The following is a 21,217-nucleotide window of genomic DNA, read 5'->3' as shown; positions in this document are numbered from 1 at the left end:
ATAAAAGTGAAACTCACATTCCACTAACTTTTTCAACCTACTTTGCATTACATTTTTAAAACTCTTGTTGTGTCAAAGGATGACATCTAATGACGGTCGGAGGGAGTACCTACATATGTAAGAATCCACAAACTTTGGAAAAGAATACCTAGGAAAAGTCGGAGAATCAGAATCCAATAATGTTGCACTAATTTCCTTGTTTTTAGAATTCTAATTCTAATTACTTTCTCAATTTCATTAAACTAAACATTGAAATTTAAAAATTAAAGAAATCAGATTCCTATCCCAGGACCCAGGCGAATCAAGCAAACAAATATGACCTTAGTAAATAAAAGTAAATCTTCAATTTGGTCCCACCTTTGAATATTTCAAGACTCAACATTATATTCAACTGTGAGTCTCAGAAGCTAGGTAAAAATACATTTAGCATCAGAGTCAATTGCTATATGTTTAACCGGTATTACATATCCCAAGTAATATGAAAATATATAAGCTGAAATGTGGCTCGATTATACACGAGAAAAGATAATCTTTTTGAGTCGTAAGAATCAACATTTTTATTTCCCTATTGTGTGAAAAAATCCCACTTGATTGCAGCAAAGTTTGATTTATTATGAATGCAGACTCCCAGAAAACGATTTAACCGTTTTCTTTTCATAGAGTTGCATGTGACTATAAGTGGCTTGTCTTGGAATTTCGTGTATACTATTCCTTATTTTTACTTCCCTCACACAAACTTGTTCACATAAGCAAAATTTCCCCGTTAGTCCTCAACAATACTCTCCCTCCCGTTCGTTAATAAAGGACCCACTTTCTAGAATTTTATGAAATTATTTAACTTCATAATGAAAAAAAAAAATTAATAAAATATAAATCTTATTTATATAATATATTAATTTTATAAAAATGTGTACGTAATTTGTTAGTAAGATATGAATCCACTTGTCAATATTATTAAAAACAAAATTAGATGGAGTATGTATTGACAAATAAATAAAAACAATAAATGACACATTTTATTTTGTAGCAAAAAAAATCAATTTATCTTTCCTACTTTTTTTCTCGACTTTTTTCTCACTTCTAGTACTTTATTCTCTCTTCGTTTAACCATTAAACACCACTATCTAAAACCCTGTGTCCAGAAAAAATGTGTCACATGCAATGGGACGGAGGCAGTAATACTTATTTACTACTCTTTTCGTCCCTCAGTATGTATCTTTCTTTGATCTGACATGGATTTTAAAATAAATTTAAAAGAAAGTAAATTGTAAAAGTTAGCAGTACATAACTCTCACTTTTATATATGAATATTATACTAAAATATAAGTAAAATGAGTCAGTGGAACGTACAATCCACTAATAAAAGTAGTAAAATGAGAAAAATCAAAATGGAAAACTGAGACATGTAATAAAGTGTAATAAAGAGAACAGAGAAGACTAATATTTGTATTAAAATCTTAAAGACGAGTGTCCCTCCCTGTTATATATTTATGGTCATTATAGGTTGGTGTGCTTGAACCAATTTTCCCGAAAGCATGATCACCGGAAAAGACATCTACGATGTCCTCGCGGCCATCATCCCCCTCTACGTGGCCATGATCCTTGCCTACGGCTCGGTCCGATGGTGGAAGATCTTCACCCCGGACCAGTGCTCGGGCATCAACCGCTTCGTGGCCGTGTTTGCCGTCCCCCTCCTCGGCTTCCACTTCATCTCCACCAACGACATCTACGCGATGAACTACCACTTCATCGCGGCCGACTCCCTGCAGAAGGTGGTCATCCTGGCCGCCCTCTTCGTGTGGCACGCCATCAGCAAGAAGAGCAGCCTGGAGTGGATGATCACCCTCTTCTCCCTCTCCACCCTCCCCAACACCTTGGTCATGGGCATCCCCTTGCTCAGGGCCATGTACGGCGACTTCTCCGGCAACCTCATGGTCCAAATCGTGGTGATGCAGAGCGTGATCTGGTACACGCTCATGCTCTTCATGTTCGAGTACCGCGGCGCCAAGATGCTCATCACCGACCAGTTCCCCGACACCGCCGCCTCCATCACCTCCTTCAAAGTCGACTCCGACGTCCTCTCCCTCAACGGCCGCGAGCCCCTCCAGGCAGACGCTGAGATCGGCCACGACGGGAAGCTCCACGTCGTGGTCAAGCGATCCACTTCCGCCTCCATGATCTCCTCCTACAACAAAGGGATCCACTCCTCCGGCATCACCCCCCGCGCCTCCAACCTCACCGGCGTCGAGATCTACTCCGTCCAGTCCTCCCGCGAGCCCACCCCCCGCGGCTCCAGCTTCAACCAGACCGACTTCTACGCCATGTTCAACAGCAAGGCCGCCAGCCCCAAGCACGGCTACACCAACAGCTTCGGCGGCGACGTCTTCTCCCTCCAGTCTTCCAAGGGAGCCACGCCTAGGACCTCCAATTTCGACGAGGAGATGATGAAAATGGGGAAGAAGAGGAACACCACAGGCCGCAGCATGAGCGGGGAGCTTTTCCATCCCCCGCCCCCGCCTCCGCAGGCCTCGTACCCGCCTCCCAACCCCATGTTCTCTGGGCCCAGGAGGAAGGACAGCGGAAGCGCGAGCAACAACAACAACAACGTCAACATCAGCAACACAACAAGCAGCGCCAGCACCGCTCTCCCCAACATCAGCAACAGCAACAGCAACGCCAGCACCACTCTCCCCAACAAGGAGCTCCACATGTTTGTGTGGAGCTCCAGCGCCTCCCCCGTCTCCGAAGCAAACATGAGAAACGCCGTCAACAAAGCCGCCTCCTCCGACCTCTCCACCATCGACGATGCTGCTCTTGCTCATTCCAGAGGTACTTGTTTCATTTTCAATTTAGTAGTAAAGTTGATTTATTGATCTGATTGGGATCGGCAGAGAACGGGAAGAAGGAGATTGAGATGGAGGATGCAGTCAAGTTCCCACCAAATGCATCTCCGTATTCATGCCACAAGAAGATGGATATGGAGGAAGGTGGAGTGATGGACAAGAAAACACAGATGCCACCAACAAGTGTGATGACTAGGCTTATTTTGATCATGGTTTGGAGGAAATTGATCAGAAATCCCAACACTTACGCTAGTCTCTTTGGCCTCATTTGGTCTCTTGTATCATTCAGGTCTCACTTTTTTCCATTACAATTAACCTAGCTAGTTTTTGAATTTTCGAGATGTTGTTGATGATGATGATCTATCACCTGCAGGTGGAACATTGAAATGCCATCAATTGTGAAAGGTTCCATTTCTATTTTGTCTGATGCAGGCCTTGGCATGGCCATGTTCAGCCTCGGTAACATTTTTTCACTTTGTTTCAATTTTGTTTAATTTGGTTAAGTTAATTAGTACTAATTATTAATTTTGCAGGTTTATTCATGGCATTGCAACCAAAGATGATAAATTGTGGGAAGTCTGTAGCCACATTTTCAATGGTTGTTAGGTTCTTAACTGGTCCGGCCGTCATCGCCGCAACCTCCATCGCCATCGGCCTCCGCGGAGTTCTTCTACATGTTGCTATCGTTCAGGTCCAATTTTTTAAAATTAATATAAATAAATAAAAACATTAGTAGAAATTACTCAATTAAATGAAATATCTCTTTGGAAACAGGCTGCGCTTCCTCAGGGGATTGTTCCTTTCGTGTTTGCTAAAGAATACAATGTGCACCCAGACATACTTAGCACTGCGTAAGTATTTTCATACGCAAATACACATAAAAGTTAGCATTATAACGCACCCATACCAATATGTGTTCATAATAATAAGATGATTTAATTTGTTATGTGATATTTATTGCAGAGTTATTTTTGGAATGGTGATAGCCCTGCCCATAACAATTCTGTATTATGTGCTGCTTGGGGTGTAAGGCTGTGTTTGGCAGAGCAGAATGGAGAAATTGTTTGGGTTGCTGAATCCAAGAAGAAGAGATAAATTTAATCAAATGTGATTCTCCTAGATTAAACTTAGATGCAGGCTTGGATATTAATTATCCTTCATTGAAGTCAGTGTACAACTAGGAAATCATGTGCCTCTTCTCTGTTAGCTTATTATATTATACAAATTTTTTTTAAATATTCCTCGTCAGTTTTCCTTTTTTGTCTTAGAATAAAATTAGTACAATTTCTAGATGAGCTATTTAAATTAATAGTAGTATTAGCTTATTTTCTCATTGGCACTTGTAATTCTCATACAGCAAGCTCGTACTACTAATTAATTTAATTTATTAATTAATGTTATTCGTTGTTCAAGATATTTACTATAGATCCCGCGTATTAGTGGCTTATGAATATTGTTACATTTTTTTTAGGAAGACAGTAAAATCTAATTCCTGACAAATGTGCTAAAGATACTCCTTTGTATTATTCATTATTTCAATTATATTAGAGACAAGATCTTGTTACGCGGAAGTCAAACAAGAAGAATGAGCTGAAATTTAATTTAATTAACACATATTTCTATACCTGACAAATTTAATCAGCAATGACGACGTTGAATTAACCCTTCATGCATGTGGATGCTTTGCATATAAAATTGATTGAATACGAAATTAATTGTACTTTGGGAAAAGACGATGCCCCATTTCATGGCATTCTTATTCAACAGATAATAATGAATATAATTAATTGATAATTGCTGCAAATTTAGCATCTTATTTAGTATTTAAAGGGCTGTAACATGTGAGATAATTTCCTTGTTAGGAGGCAAAGAAACATTTTGCCATTTGATCCTTCTGGGTTTTCCCGATCTGATAACTATATAGATCTTTTAATATGCAAAAATACGTACGGATTTGATTCTTCATGACCAAAAAATCTTTGCATATTAAAAATATGGAGTATTTACACAGCGTAACTGTGTAAAGTAACATGTTATGTAAATACACAGAGAGAGTTGTCTAAAAAATATACTAGTAGTAGTTTTTATATGTAGTATAGATATCAAGATTCGACGCTCAAGAATGATGCCACGTGGCCAACAATTTTAATGACGTGTTACGTTAAAGAGCAATGGAGGAAATGTATACTACGAAAAATCGATGGATATTGGACACTATAATAATACAATCGTACGTCAACCCATGATAAACGTACATGTACATCTATGAAAGAAAACAAATTTCGTCAATATTACAATGAGATTCAAATCCGACGATGATAATAGGCAATTTATGTAGGAGTAGTTACAGTTAGTGTTGTAATGGCTTATGTATTATCGTCAATGAATATCAGTTATCGTATAAAATCATTGTTTGATATTCATCTCACCGAATATCAGTCATCGTATAAAAGGTACTCCCTCCGTTGTTAATAATTTGTCACCATTTAATTCGACACGGATTCTAAGAAATATAATAGAAAGTAGGTTGAAAAAGTTACTGACATGTGGATCCTACTTTTATATACTCCCTCCGTTCCTTCATAGTTGAGTCATTTTTCCATTTTGAGAAGTTCCCTCATAGTTGAGTCATTTTCATATAGAGTAATTTTTTCTTGTTTCTTACTTTACTCTCTCATCCTTTATTCTCTCTACTTTATTCACTTTTTACTTTATTCTCTCTACCTTTTTTCTCCTTCTTACCTTTTTTATCTATTTATTTAACACATTCAACATTTATTTCTTAAACTCCGCGCCGAAAAGTTCCGTCTCAACTATGAAGGAATAGAGGGAGTATTAGTTTTATAATAAAAAGTGAATGAGAATGATTTAATAAAATATGGGGTTCATGCAAAAATGGTAAAAGTGAAAGGTAACAAATTTTAGGAACGGACGAAAATGAAAATAAGTGACAAATTTTCAGCGACAAGCAAAAGGAACTTTTTTTTTTTAGATTTGTGGGGATACCGGATTATGATATACACTAATGAATCATAGTGATATGAGTACTTTTTTGTTGATTAGTCCAAGTACGAAATCAAAGTGAGTATGTATAACTTAATTTAAACTAGTACATACTCCCTCCGTTTATGAGAAATAGAGTACATTTGCCATTTTTAGTTGTCCACGAAAAATATGATACATTCAAAAATGAAAGTTTCCAACAACTTATCTCTTGCTTTTTTCCTTTCTCTCTTATTAATAATATGGACCTCACATTCCACTGATACTGCTTCTCTCTTACTTTTTTCTCTTCTCTCTTACTTTACCAATTCTACATTAAAACCTGTATCATTCACAAAGTGTCATTTTTTTCTTGGACGGAGGGAGTATATTTTATGGGACGTAATAAAATGCAAACTCTATATATTATATAAACTCTAAACTATGATCCGAACTTTAAGAAAATGTTAACAGATGAAAAAAATAGCAACAAAAAATGTCAACACAACATCAAAAGTATTATTCTGCAAAACTGAATAAAATGAATGAAGTTTAGAATATCAAAAACATTAAACATTTAAAATTACTCTCAAATTCCTAGATTCTTTTATTAGGTACTTATCGACAAAGCAACAAAAACAATGATTAAAGAATGAAATATGATAAACAACTAGATACAATACGAGTTTGAATTATCTTCAATCTTTCCCTTGCCTCGATCTTCAGAGCTCATATAACAGATGAGTGAATTTATGTGTGAAGTAAAAGGCTACAAGAATACTCTGATATGAATGAATTGATGTATGGAATATAGTATTCATAGGTTTAAAAAAGGTTGACATACGTGGAAAGGATTGAGCTTCAAAAGTCAATAATTTCATTAATATATTGAATTTCTTCTAAAATTTTGTGAGCTTTCTAACTGAAGCATGCAAAATACTTAAGCGACGTTCTTTCAAAAATGAAGAGAATAATGTCATTTAATAATAATTGGAATTCATCAAAATAATGGAAATAATTGACATGTTCGACATATAAAATTAGTCAAACCCAGCCCTTAAAAACATTTAAATTTTGTGTATATTAACCCCTAAACTAAACTATTTGTTTGTCCACAGACAATACAGGATAAATTTTTAAAAAACACACACATGGTAAAGATTAGAATTCAACAGTGGCTTAGAAAATATGGATTTTAACAAGTTTGATAAGACTCATTTTATGCATTGGCTTTAGAGTGATTTTACATGCTTTTTGGGAGATAATGTATAAATCGTGAGTTTAAGTGTGCAGGATGGCTACTGAATCAGTTAGACAGTGCAAACTAGCCAAGCATGTGCAGATGAGGCAAAATGGAGTGAAAATGCAGAAAAGCCGCCCAACTGATCAAGAGGAGTGATAAGTCGTATTCTAAGCCTTGGTTACTGGTTAATATGTCGTGAAATGCATGTATTATCTGCAAAACAGTTGCTCAAGTGTGCAGGATTAAGGGATCCAAGTCAGTAGGAGACGATTCAGGTGACGCAAGTGAAAAGAGCGCTAGAAGGGTGCAATACTGACCAGGATGCATGCCAGAGAAAAGGCTCGAGATGGAGAAGAAGGATAGCTGGGATGATCATTAACAGAAAAGTCAAATCGTGAAGGAAGTCTACCCTAAAAGCAAGAGCAAGCCTCCCTATAAAAGAAGCCACTTTGGAGAGAGAGAGAGGTTCGGAAAAAAAGCTCTCGGTTCTCATACACACTTAGTAGAATTCTCTGCAGCAGATCAGTCCTTTAGCATTATCCAGTCTCTCGTTCCTCGCCACAGCTATGGTCACTTGACGTCCAAGAGTCTGCCGGAGAAATCATCGTTCTACCATTCCAGTCAGTTTGTCGTAGTAGTATAGCAGTATCGCCGCCCGGAGTGGCAAAACAATCGTTATTTGCTTTCTAGTTTAATCTTTACCTGCTTTCTTCGTTGGATCTGTTGCAAACATTTATCTTTGTTGCCTTTTGAAGTACTTGGTGAAGATCCAAACGTTTAAGTTATGAAATTTCTATTCCGAATGTCTCTTTGGTTTGAGTTTGCTTCATTCTGCCTAAGGAAGTTAGATTTAGTTATCGCTTTTAATCTTTAAGTGCGTGCATGTATTTTCTTTCGAGTAAGCTAGATCTGTAGTTGTTGATCGAATTTTGTAGTTATGTTTCAGTTTGAGTTTTCGTGCATGAATTTCCTGTTCTGCGCTGTGATCACCACCTTGCATGTTAGTCAGTAGAGGCAGTCTGCAATTTCAGCTGTTCATCTTAAGTTAAACATTTTAATCAATAGATCTTGAGTTTGAAGTTATGAATTTGAGTTTAGTCATGGAGTTTGTGTTCATCTAATTTCTGTTAATACTTGGTGAAGAAGAAAACGTCAAAATCAACTTTTGTCTTGGACCACTTTTACTTTTAAGTTACTTTTGCTTTTGTCTCCCACTTTTCAGTTGTACCTTCCAGACCTGTCAGAAAGCCAACTAGCCACCAGATATGCCTTGTTGTCTAAATTTCCTCTTTTAGTAACTGTCTACTTTTCACATGCCTCTGAGATACCTTGTCCCCTATTTTCACGAACACAACCACATGCCTGTTATTTTCACGCCTACTAGTCAGTAGAGTACCGTCTTTATTTCTCGCCTAGGTAAAATCCCAACCCAAAAAGCGTGGTAGCTAACCAAAAACAACCAGGAATATCACCACAGTTATCCGAACGTGTCCATCCTTGTGGGATTCGACCCTTACCTCCATTATACTAACCAGTAGAAGTGGGTTGAGGAAATTTGTTTGATACCAGGTTTCGGTTATCGTGCCAACGACTCCGCTAGGTCGAGAATCTCATCCTGATTAGTTGGATACACCACTGCATTTACACACGTTGACCGAGAAAACCTGCACTTTCAAAATGGGCCCGTTTCGGGGGTTGGATGGCGTTCATACCTGTTATTGTATGTGATTTTTTTGGTGTATATATTGTTTATCATTTTCCGTATTTTTATTTTCAGTTTATGAGAAGTAGCTCGGCTCCTGGCCAGTGGAGACCAAGGATACTTCCCCGAGGAACGATACTCGTTACCACTCGTTCTGGCCTGTCGACAGCACTGTCCGACTTAGGCACGAGTAGCGACGAGGAGAAAGAAGATCTAGAGTACCAACTCCCGGAGCTTCCACTCCAACCAGTAAGAGCACTAGTGAGAATGGTTGACCAAGGTGAGGACGACCCCGAGCTCGCAACGCTTACTGCGCATGCTGACGGAGATCCCCCACAAGCCATAGTGGTCACCCCAGGCCAGACAGCCTGTGATGTGAAACCCCACGTTATTGCAATCCTGCCAACGTACTGTGGGAAGAGTTACGAGGGACCCTACGAATTCTTAAATGAGTTATGCAAAATCTGTAAGGCGCAGAGGCGGCCAGCAGGAGCAAGTGAGGATGACTACAGACTGAAAGCCCTACCGTTTGTCCTAAAGGGAGAGACCAACACCTGGTTCATGCGCCTGTCAGCCGACTCCATCAACACATGGGCTGATTTCAAGTCAGCTTTCCTAGTTGAGTTATTCCCGTCTTCAAAGACAAGCGCATTGAAGAGGAAGATATCATGTATAAGGCAAGAATACGATGAGACCCTGAGTGAGTACTGCGAGAAATACATGTGTCTTTTGGAGTCATGCCCCAACCATCGCATGAAGGAGATAGAGGTGCACCACACCTTTATGAGGAGATGAACAAAGAAACAAAAGATCTGGTGAATTCATCGTCCGGAGGCGATTTCACACAGTTGAGAGTCAGTGAAGCAAAGAAGGTCTTACGCAAGCTGTTGAATGCGAAAAAGACGTACGAAAACGCAAGAGATGGGTACAGCAGAGAAAGGGTAGCAAGCGTTTCGGTTACTGACCAGGAGGAAAGGATGGATTTGAAGATGGAGGAGTTAAAGAAGGAGTTGCTGACTATAATCAAACAGAACACTCCACCACCTTCTCCGACTGGAGGCAAGGCGACACCAGAACTACCATATGATCAGCCAGACAACCAGCCTGATGTGGATGTGGAGCAAGCAAATGCCGCAGGGTACTACAATTCTAATCTATGTGCCACCCCATCAACGAAACTACCAAAACCAGAACCAGAGCCAGTATAACCAAGGGCCTCAAAACAACAGCCACAACCAAAACCAGAATCAATTCCAATCCTAAAACCAAAATCAGTACCAGCATAACCACTACCAGTACAACCCTCCTGCCCAGTATAATCAGTACCCACCGAACCAAAACCAGCAGAATTTCTCAGGCTACCAGCCAAACCCACCACCCCAGTATCACCAACACCAAGGTTCGAACCAGTTCCATCACCCAAACAGGTCGAGGAGGTCTATGGAGGACATGATGGGAGAGATGCTTTCTTCGCAGCAGAGCATTAAAAGCGACTTGCAATCCAGTAATGAAACAATGCAAGGAATGCAAAGTGCCCAGAATGAGCATAGGGCAAATATGGATATGATGAACAGGCAGCTAGCCCAGCTCGCAAACTCGGTGGGCGAAATGAAAGGGAACTCAGGGAAAACTTCCGTCTACAGTCCATGTACCTGAAAAGGCCAATGTGAGTAAGATCACACTGCGGTCTGGAACTGCCTATAATGGACCTTAACTCAAGAACCCTATTGGGGAGTCTAGTGGAGCGAGGGTGCTGAGCGATACCGTCTCAGTAAAATAGCTCAAGAGGCCTCTGCCACAGATGGAGGATCCGTTTTTTTTAGACGAGGAGCCTACTGGGGAAGGAAAGGAGGGAGGAACACAACCTACAAACGAGCAACCCGAAGAAACAATACCCACATCGGGACCTCGAACCCAGGAGGTATCAAAGGAAAGTCCACAAAGGCTTACTGAAGAGGCAAAAGGGGAAAAACCGTTTCCATATCAGTTTGTTACGAAGAGGAAGAAAGAAAATCCTGTGGATTTCATGTCGATCTTCGGAAAGCTGGATGTCACCATACCATTCCTCCAAGCCGTGAGACTGCCCCCTCTGGGGAAGTTCATAAAGGATTTCATAGCCGGAAAAGCCCAGGAGGATGGAAAGATCATGGTGGAAGGGATAGCATCAGCTATTGTGCAGGAGAAACTACCACCCAAGAAAGCCGACCCAGATATGTTTACTTTACCCATAACAATTGGAGATGTAAAAATCGAGCATGCAATGTGTGATCTGGGAGCATCTATCAATGTTATGCCGTTATCCATTTATAATCGGTTGAAAGGGGTAAAGTTATCAAACGCTAGGGTGTTGATTCAACTGGCTGATAGGTCATGTATAAATCCTGAAGGTGTGTTAGAAAATGTGTTGGTCAGAATACAAGACTTTACCTATCCTGCGGATTTTTATGTGATTAAGATGAGTGAACCAGAATCTAGGGAGTCTAGCGGGATATTGTTAGGAAGACCATTTTTAAGAACAACTAAGACAATTGTAGATATGGCTGAGGGAACAATCTGCATTGACTTCAATGGTGAGAAATTTATTTTTGATATCAATGAAGCCATGAAAAAGCCGATAGATTCTGAAAATCTATGCTATGTTGATGTTATTGACCCCCTAGTCCAAGAATTTCTTGAGACCGAATTATTGCAGGAAAAACTCCAAGCCTTGGATGTATACGCAAAGGCTGATGTGGAGGCAGCTGCATGGTGTGATCTGATCAGTAACCAAGGGTTAACTGACGAGGAAATCGAAGGAGCAATTACTGAATTCTGTCAGAAGTCGGAACTCGTGGGATCCACAGGAGCTTTACTACCGGCCAGTATGGAGGAGAAATTAGATAGCGAACGTGAGCAGGAGGGAGATCCGGAAAAAAACCCTCTACCTGCAGACACCCTACCCCCACAAGTGGAGTTGAAGAAGTTTCCAGCGAATCTTAAGTATGCCTACCTCGGGGAGGAAGATTCATTCCATGTAATCATCAATAGCGGGCTAACTGAAGAACAGGAGGCGAGGCTACTGACCGTGCTGAGCAAAAACAGGAAGGCTATTGGATGGAGCCTTACGGACCTGGTGGGGATAAGTCCGGACGTCTGCATGCACCACATTAGGCTGGAGGAGGGAGCCAAGGCACATAGAGATTCGCAAAGGAAGGAGAACCCAAACATGCGAGAAGAGATACTGATAGAGATCTTGAAGTTGCTCTCGCTGGGCATTATATACTCGGTACCCGATAGTGAATGGGTCAGTCCGATCTATGGTCCCCAAGAAGTCGGGGATACAGGTGGTTAAGAATGAGAGGAATGAGCTAGTGCCCACCAGATTGGTCACTGGGTGGCGAAATGTGCTTAGATTACCGCAAGCTGAACACTGCAACTAGGAAGGACCATTTCCCCCTGCCATTCATCGATCAAATGCTGGAGCGACTGGCTGGGAGGAAGTACTTCTGTTTTTTGGATGGGTACAGTGGCTATTTTCAAATTTACGTGAACCCCCGAGGACCAGAATAAGACCACTTTCACCTGTCCGTTTGGAACCTATGCGTACAGGCATATGCCCTTCGGCTTATGCAACGCCCCAGGTACTTTCCAACGATGTATGATGAGCATATTCTTGGATTTGATTGAAGATTACATAGAGATCTTCATTGATGATTTCACTGTCTACGGAGAATCTTTCGACTCATGCTTGCAACATTTGGATGTCATGCTGGAAAGGTGCCAAGCAAAGAGTCTGGTTTTGAATTTTGAGAAATGCCATTTTATGGTTATAGAAGGAATCGTCTTAGGACACGTGGTGTCAGAAAGATGGATCCAGGTGGATCAAGCCAATGTGGATGTCATTTTCAAACTACCTTTCCCTACTGATCAGAAGGGGATAAGAGGTTTTCTGGGGCATGCTGGATTTTATCGAAGATTTATCAAGGATTTCGCCAAGATCACCCAACCTCTTACCAGACTCCTCCAGAACGAGGTGGAGTTCGTTTTCGATGAGCATTGTAAGGCTGCTTTTAACCTTCTTAAGGAAAAATTGATCTCTGCACCGATCATTCAAGCTCCTAACTGGGATCACCCCTTCGAGGTGATGTGCGATGCTAGTGACTATGCCGTGGGGTCCGTACTGGGTCAGAAGATCGATGGGAAGAGGTATGTGATATTCTATGCATCTAAGACCTTGAATCAAGCCCAACGGAACTATGACACCATCGAGAAGGAGATGTTGGTTGTTGTCTATTCGTTCGAAAAGTTCAGGCAGTACCTATTAGGATCCAGAGTCATCGTCTATACTGATCATGCGGCCATTAAGTATCTCATTGCGAAGAATGAGTCAAAACCCCGACTGATCAGATGGGTGCTGCTTTTACAAGAATTTGATTGGGAAGTAGAAGACAAGAAGGGGGTTGAGAACAAAGTAGCGGACCACTTGAGCAGGATAGTGCAAGAAGGGAATAGTGAGGATGTGCTAGATCGATTCCCGGAAGAGCATTTGTGTGAAGTGATTTTCTCCGCAAGGAAGATCGACTGGGAAGAAGTAATGAGGCTTACTGGGCAGGACGCAACAACCAAGGGCAAGGAGAAAGTAGGACAGGAACCCTGGTATGCGGACTTGGCCAACTACCTAGTGACGGGAGAGCTACCAATGGTGCCAAACGTGACAAAGGCTCAGAGGATGAAGATCAAGAGTGAAGCAAAGTATTATTTCTGGGACGACCCATACTTGTGGAAAGCAGGAGCCGACCAAGTAATAAGGAGATGTGTTCCTGACTGGGAGTAACGGGATGTATTAACACACTGTCACTCCTTGGCATGTGGAGGACATTTCGGCCAAGGAAGACTGTAAGAAAGGTGTTGGATAGCGGATCTCTCTGCCTCCTAGCTCAGAGAGGGTAGCACTATGTTTCCTATTTTTTACATTAGAATCGTTGTTCCACCACTCTTCAGAGTGAAGATACAATCTTTTATTTCTGTTTTGCATAACTCTAGTTTATTTCTCAAGTGTTTTATTGTTTTGAACATCCTAGTTTGAGAATCTCTTAGTTATTTTGCTGTTTGATTTAGATATTGTCATTTGAAGCTTTGAATCTTGTTCTGTTTTTCATTATTATGGAAGCTTTTGTGGAATCTAGTGATGTTGAGTTTTATTTACGTTTTGTTGGATGATTTTCGCAATTGTTGCTCGTCAGAATCTCTTAGATCTAGTTTTAATTCGTGTTGAATGCATGATTATGGTTCATTTCTGCTTATTTGTTGTTCTAGTTGATCATTAGCGTAGATCTAGTAACTTCTAGCTTTAATTTCGCGTTTACATTTGGTACGAAGCATGCATTGTTTTCTTAAAGTTTCTTCATCAATGGTGTCTCAAATGTTCTGTTTTGCTTAATTACTCGAAGAAGATGAAGTAGGAGGTTAGTTAGAGATTCAGATTTTTCAGGTTACTTTATACTTTTTGCTTTTTCAATCCCTTTTCTGCCACTTAGCCAGTTTAGGACATATGGTCCCACCTTGCCTGCCTATTTTAGGAAGTTTACAGCCTGAGTTGTAAGTTGCAGGAGCTCTTAGTTGCTTTAGTTCAGATTTAAATGTTGATGCACCTCTTTCATGCTTCCGTACGTTCCAGTCTAATTTATCAGTCTAGGTAGAATACTCTGTTCATCATTCCAATTAAGTAGTTACTACCTCCGTCCCCCAAAATTTGCTACACTTTGACCCGACACGAGTTTTAAGAAATGTAATGGAAAGTGAGTTGAAAAAGTTGGTGGGATGTGGGTCCTACTTTTAAAGTATTAGTTTTATAATAAAATGTGAGTAGGAATGAGTTAGTGGAATATGGGGTCCACTACCAAAAATGGTAAAAGTGAAGTGTATCAAATTTTCAGGGACGGACCGAAATGGTAATATGTATCAAATTTTCAGGGACAGAGGTAGTAATTCTTAACCCACTCAAGTAGGTGGCAGCAACCAACCCTCCCAAAATGTCCATCGCACATGCTTTACACCTCCATCCTTGTGGGATTCGATCCTTACTTCCATGTGCTAAGTTTTAGTATCTTGTGGGTTAAGATTTTGAATGTAGCCTCTGATCACGAGTCCGACGACACATGGATTGGTCTGGAGAGTCTGCCTGGTCAGTTCACATATTTTCCATGCACATGCACAGACGTGGATTGGTTTAGCTGGTCTACTTGCTCAATCTGCAATTTTATTTTAAGTGTGCGCACTCGAGAGGAGCTTCAAAGTTCAACAAAACTTAATTTCTATTAATTAATGTTAAGTGTGACAAGTATACTTTTGTTACTAACTCTTTGATCACGATAGGGCTCGTTACAAGCATGGTTTTGTAGGGTTTATTGCACTAACATGGCTAATAATGTGTAAAATGAATGGTGAATTTGAATGTGCAGGAGCTATAAAACGAAGAAAACGGAAAGTACAGAAATGACCGAATCAACTAAGAAAAAAAGTAAAAATAACCAGAAGTAGAGCAAAGCTGATCCGTTGCGCCGACAAACTGATCCAGTGGAGTCAATCACATGAGTGATGAGTTACAGGAGAGAGAAAGAGCAGATGCTACCTCAGAGGAGAATAATTGTCAAAGATAGGATGGGGAGAGTTTTGTGACCAACATCGTCCTTTAAATATGGAGAGAGTGCACAGACTCATCATCACTCATCATCTTCAGTCAACTTAAAATTCACTTAGTTTCTTAGTATGGAGTAGAAGTTAGATAACTGTTGCAGGAGTCATCGTTTCCACTTGAAATCTTCATCTCTTCTTCCTCATCAAGGGAGGAGAGACCGGATTTGCGTAGAAGTCCTCTTAGTTCGAAGCTTTTTTAGCACCCCGAGGGGTCAAAACAATTTCAATTCGGTTTTTAGTTCACCGCATTCGTAGATTAGTTGATTTATCATGTTTATTTTCAGCTACTACTCTAGTTTCTTTTCCGTTATCGTTTGATCTTTACGTTTGTGTTGGAATTCTGTTTTCATCATCTTTTACTGAAGATCTTTTTATGAAATGGAGTTTTTAGTTTAAGTTATTTTAGATCTGGTGTTTTCTGCTGTGATCACTTTTATTTGTTTTAGTTCAGCTTTGTTTATGCTTTCGCGTAGGTAGATTTACATTTCTGTTCGCCAACTTGCATGAGAATAGGTTAGATAGCTTAGATTCTGTTTACGTAAATTTCATATGGATCTATGTTCATTTTGTCTGATTTCATGTTTTACGTTTGCGCTCTGTTCCAGATCTGTTTTCGTTGTTTATTTAGTTGCTTAGAGAAGAAAGAAGATTGGAGTTTGTAAGAACTGCAGTCTCTGTCACCTTTTAGATGTTTACAGCTCTTGAATAGTGCGCGCGTTTGTGTCAGTGGTCCCGAGTACTTTCTGTCTTTCCATTTTTAGCTTAGTTGATCCAGTTATCTTTTCTCAATTCATAATGTCTTTAGTTTAGCTTGATCCGTTTAGTTATTTAGTTGATCAGTTATACCCCTTAGTTAAACTTAACCCACTAAAAGTGTGGCTGCAGCCAACCTCCTAGATGTCTCATTCCCAATTTCAACCGCATCCATCTCTGTGGGATTCAACTCTTACTTCCCTTTACTAGTTTAATAGTATTGTGGGTTAAGGTCTTGATACACCCTGAGTCTTTCTGTTCACACACCCAGCGACCAGTAGTTATCATCCAGCTTGAATTGTTTGTCTTCTGACCTGATCAAGTTGTGCATGTTCTACGTGTTTTCAATTTACTTGTGAATTCAGTTTGACGAAAGGACAGAAGTTTATCACATCACTTTGGAAAGCATGCTCTCACAAGTACACAATATGTGTGTTTATCTCTCACTCTCAATGTTTATACAAGAAAAATGTATGATCTCAGATTATAGATTATGCAAAATATAAAGTTTAATCATAAGTTGCTCAAAGCCCAATCCTTTTTCAACATAATGTTATTATAAATAAAAATAATAATCATAAAGATTCTTTTAAATTGGTTGTAATGTAGGCTTTTTGAATAGTTAAGGAAATATAACTAAAAGTGACTAAACACAAATATAACATTTACATATTAAGGTTAGTATACTAAAAAATATTTCGAGTGTGCACGGTGCTTGCACAAATACATACCCATACAAGTATATATGGGAATCTTAGATCCACTTTTCACCCAAAGGAGATAAAGTAACATTTTCATAATCTGTTGTTTTATAATTATATTGGACTGCGCCAAACCTATTAGACTTTCACTAGTTCAATAAAAATCCTTGATTTGATTTAAGCCTATTAGAATAATATCTTGTACCACCAATCTCAAATTATGAGTATTTCGGGTTTCTTCTTTAATTAATATGTGTTTCGTGTTTAAGATAGAAATATTCATTAATTATTTCAAATCTGTTATGCACTTATAATTAATTAATATCTTGTCCAAGAGTTGTTCAATTTGTAAAAAAATACATTCATGCATGGAAGAAATTTCAACTCGTCAGGAATCTGAATAATAAAATCTTTTTTCTCGAACCCCTCTTAGCTATATTATCAAATTGGACCCCATTACACGATTTAGTGCAATAATAATACTAGCACATATATGAATAAGTAAAATACACAATGACAAAATAATTCTTCTCATTAATGGATAAAAATGGATGTGTATAGTTTTACATACACAAAGCAGTTCGAAACATGCTTTACAGTATATAAACTCTAGCAATCTATCACCGAAACTCAAAACATGCTTTCGAGTATACTTGACTATAAAACTTTCCCACTTTTAAAGAAAGCATGTCTTAGTCTTCTATAAATCTAACTCTAACTTCAAATCGTTCCACATAATGTTCAAACGTCATGTCGAGAAGGACCTTTGTGAAATGATCTATCAAGTTTTCCTCTGATGCAATCTTGACTACTTCTATATCTAGTCTTTGCATGATATCTCGTGTAATATGATACTTCTCTATATTTTTAGTATCATTTTGAGCTTCTGATTTCTTTGAGTTAGCTATCGCTCCAAAGTTATCATAGAAAATGATGATCTTGGTCATACTTCATAATCACGTTCAATTATATTAGGTAGGTTGCGAGCCATAAACCTAAATCATTTTTACCCAAAAATTTCTCTGCTTCAAATCTTGTTGCGATCATTGCTTCTTCAACCGTTGCCTTCAAGTGTTCTCAAAAAATGTTCACATAGATGTTGTCACTTGTTATAAATTTGCTGCTCAGATGAAGATCAATATACAGAAAATGCAAGCAAGAATTTATCTAGTTCGATTGTAAGAACCTATATCATGTTAGAAAAGAAAATGATAATAAAATCAAGAATACTTGGAGCACAAGTCTAATACTTGGTACTCCAAAAATATACTTGAAGCACAAGTCTTACCATGTAATTCTCCATTTAAAGGGTGTAAAATCATTGAATGAAAATCAAGTCAACACATTGTAGTCTTTAGGATTTTTCTAGTTATTTTCTGCATTATTTTCTTTGCCTGTGTTTGATTTTCCACATTCTATTTTCTAACACATCCACGGGCTAAGAAAATTTCGCTACGGTTAATGCTTTACAGTCTCATATCACTCGTGAATCACAGCATAGAAAAAGTAATACTCTTTCTATTCTGGCTAAGATGACACATTTCTTAACCGACATGAGATTTTAGGAATTGTTGCTTAATATGGTTAATTGAAGAGAGAGAGAGATAGTAGATATGAGTATTAAATAGAGAGAGAGAGAGAGTTGAATATTTAATTGGAGAGAGAAAAAAGTGGTTGGGTGTATTACTCCCTCCATCCCTTATAATTCATCACCATTTAACCTGTCACGGGTTTTAAGAAATGTATAATAGAAAGTGGGTTGAAAAAGTTAGTGGTATGTGAGTCCTACTTTTATATATTAGTTTTATAATAAAATGTGAGGGAAAATGAGTAGTGGAATGTGGGGTTGATAGGGACCTGATATTCTATTTTATTCCGGAAGGGAACCGATATTCTCTCCGTATATTTATTTATTTATGTTTTAGTATTATTTAGTTGTTATGATTTTATTTACTTTCCATAGTGGTTAGGATTTGATTTGCTTCTGATTTACTTTTCTAGTTTATAAGAGATCTTTTTGTACCATACATATTTATAATATGTGTGGGGTCTTTTATTATTATCAAGCAGAATGAATTAAATTAATATTTATCATTCTCTCCATCGGTTCTCCCACTTGGAGAAACTGTCAATCTCTCCAATTCTCTCGAAGTCGCGTTATTTTCCTCCCTTTGTGCTCTCTTTTCATATAATTTATTCAAGAGGAATTAATATCATGTTAATTCCTACTCCCTCCGTCCCAAGATATTAGACCCCTATTCCACTTTGGGATGTCCCAATATACTTGAACCATTTCTATTTATGGTAAAAATTTACTCTACTACCAACTCCACTTACACCACTAAACAACTATCTCCTAAATTCCTGTGCCCAAAAGAAAGGGGTCTAATATCTTGGGACGGAGGGAGTATTAAATTGGTGCTTTCATTAGGTTCTCATCCTCCAATTGATTTACTTTCTACCACCATGTCCGTCTTGCTATCAAACTCTCTTCCTCGGTTTTCTGGTGTTAATCCCGTGAGATGGATATTTGATATTCAGGAATATTTTGATTATCACTTGTTCTCTTATGCTGATCGATTGTTCTTTGTGAGGTTATTTTTTGACCATCCAGCATCCATATGGCTCCATGAGTATCGGCGCTCGAATCCTGATTGCTCATGGCAAGAATTTCTAGATGTTGTTTATCATTACTTTGATGAGGATGCCATCTACTTCGCCGAGACGAATAAACTTCTCAACAAAATTATGGAGGCAGTTGCATATTTAGCAAAACACGAGGCCATGGCTAAAAAAGAGGCCACATCTGATTCTATCATCGAGCCTGTTGCAAAAAACGGAAGAGCCAACAACAAATGTCAAGTCCGATCCCATCATCGAAGAGATGGTAAAAATTGATGACGAATCGCCTCAAAAACTGGATGAGCCAATGGTTTTGGTGGAAACCAAATCATGGCCCAAAAATCACTATTGTCATCATTGGTTATGTCACTAAAGTCGCGGAAGAGATCTAAAGTCCAAAGACAGCTTCTCCATCACTTGTTGCGGTCATAAACAATACAATTTTGTTTGCAGACGAATATCCAAACAAAGACACGACAACAAGATGGAAGATTATGTTTCTGACTTCCTCCTTGAGGGCAAGGTGGTTTTCAACAGTGGGGGAGTGATATACTTGGATTTTATATGGTTTTAGAGGGTGGTTATGTATGAATTTGATCATATTTTGTCTATTATTGGACATGTTTATATATACTTATCTATTATATTGGTATGTTGATCATTTTGTTAAGAATGTGTAGAAAAAGGTACAAAATATGTGGATGTGCAGCAGCCTTGCTTTGAGACAATATTTACTGGAGATTTTGAAGTCCAATCAGCCCATAATACATATCAATCTCTTCGTCTTCGAAAGAGCTTCGCGTGGGTATCTTGCACGCCTCAATCGGAGTTCAGTAGAAGAAGTTATGGCCGTTACAAGAACACTGCGCTATCCAGAAACTTACACGTGGCTGGGTGAATTATTACACTGTAAATTCACCCGGCCGGGTACTGTAATTCTGCGGGAAATGGCCAGAAAGGGGTCGAAAATGACCACCCGGCCGGGTGAATTTTGCTCTTTATAATTCCACCCAGCCGGGTACGCTATTTTGGCGTATTCTTTTGGCAAAAACGCGATTTTTGATGGAAGATTAAAGGGAAAACGCCTAGGGTTCACATCCATTCAACATCTACCGCCTCCAACACTCACACACACCCCCAAGAACACCTTTGAGAGAGAGAATTGAAGATTGAAGACTTCCAATCGGAAGATTGAAGTTGCAATTCCATAGATTCATTCTCACAGGAGTATCTAAATCTTTTCTCCATGTATTTCATTGAGCCTTGTGTTTCAAACATGGTTTTTGTGAAGAACATGAGTAGCTAAACATTACTTGTAGAATTCTTGGTGAAGATGCACTAATTTCATAGTTCTTATCCAATTAATTTTGTTCTTACCTTGCTCTTGTAGTTATTTGATTATTCTTGGGTTTATTCCTTTCAATTGCTTGATCACCACTTGATTGTGTAGGATTAATTAGATTAATCGGGAGATGAAATAATTAATTTGGAAATAAGAATAATTCACACCTTAATGTAATAAAACTCGGGAGAGTTGAGGTTTTGAGTGAGGTCTTTGACCTAATCGAGCTTTTGGGAGTTAGGGGTTTTAGGATTAGAAGGGGACTTCAATCCTAGCACCTAATCTATAGGTTTCTCACCTCGGGAGGGGGTTTAATCTATAATTGTGGTCGACTTAGTAATTCTAGAGACACCA

At 38.9% G+C, this 21,217-nt stretch overlaps 1 protein-coding gene across 1 annotated transcript; it reads left to right on the top strand.

Moving 5' to 3' along the window:
• The first annotated feature begins 1,471 nt into the window (after positions 1 to 1,471).
• Positions 1,472 to 4,168, top strand: LOC125196955 (auxin efflux carrier component 2). The gene is made up of 6 exons (XM_048095622.1): positions 1,472 to 2,829; positions 2,892 to 3,132; positions 3,217 to 3,302; positions 3,377 to 3,534; positions 3,618 to 3,694; positions 3,807 to 4,168. The coding sequence occupies exons 1-6, from the start codon at positions 1,536 to 1,538 to the stop codon at positions 3,871 to 3,873; spliced, it is 1,923 nt and encodes a 640-aa protein (XP_047951579.1). The 5' UTR covers positions 1,472 to 1,535; the 3' UTR covers positions 3,874 to 4,168.
• Positions 4,169 to 21,217: the final 17,049 nt, after the last annotated feature.

The sequence above is a fragment of the Salvia hispanica genome, chromosome 6 (assembly GCF_023119035.1).
Source record: "Salvia hispanica cultivar TCC Black 2014 chromosome 6, UniMelb_Shisp_WGS_1.0, whole genome shotgun sequence".
Classification (NCBI taxonomy): Eukaryota; Viridiplantae; Streptophyta; class Magnoliopsida; order Lamiales; family Lamiaceae; genus Salvia; species Salvia hispanica.
The sequence above is the reverse complement of the archived record's forward strand: the minus strand, read 5'-3'. Positions and strand labels throughout refer to the sequence as shown.

Coding starts and splice junctions, on each gene's coding strand:
- LOC125196955 (XM_048095622.1), top strand. CDS start 1,536: ATGATCACCGGAAAAGACATCTACGATGTCCTCGCGGCCATCATCCCC. Junction 2,830..2,891: donor TGCTCTTGCTCATTCCAGAG/GTACTTGTTTCA, acceptor TGGGATCGGCAG/AGAACGGGAAGAAGGAGATT. Junction 3,535..3,617: donor TACATGTTGCTATCGTTCAG/GTCCAATTTTTT, acceptor CTTTGGAAACAG/GCTGCGCTTCCTCAGGGGAT.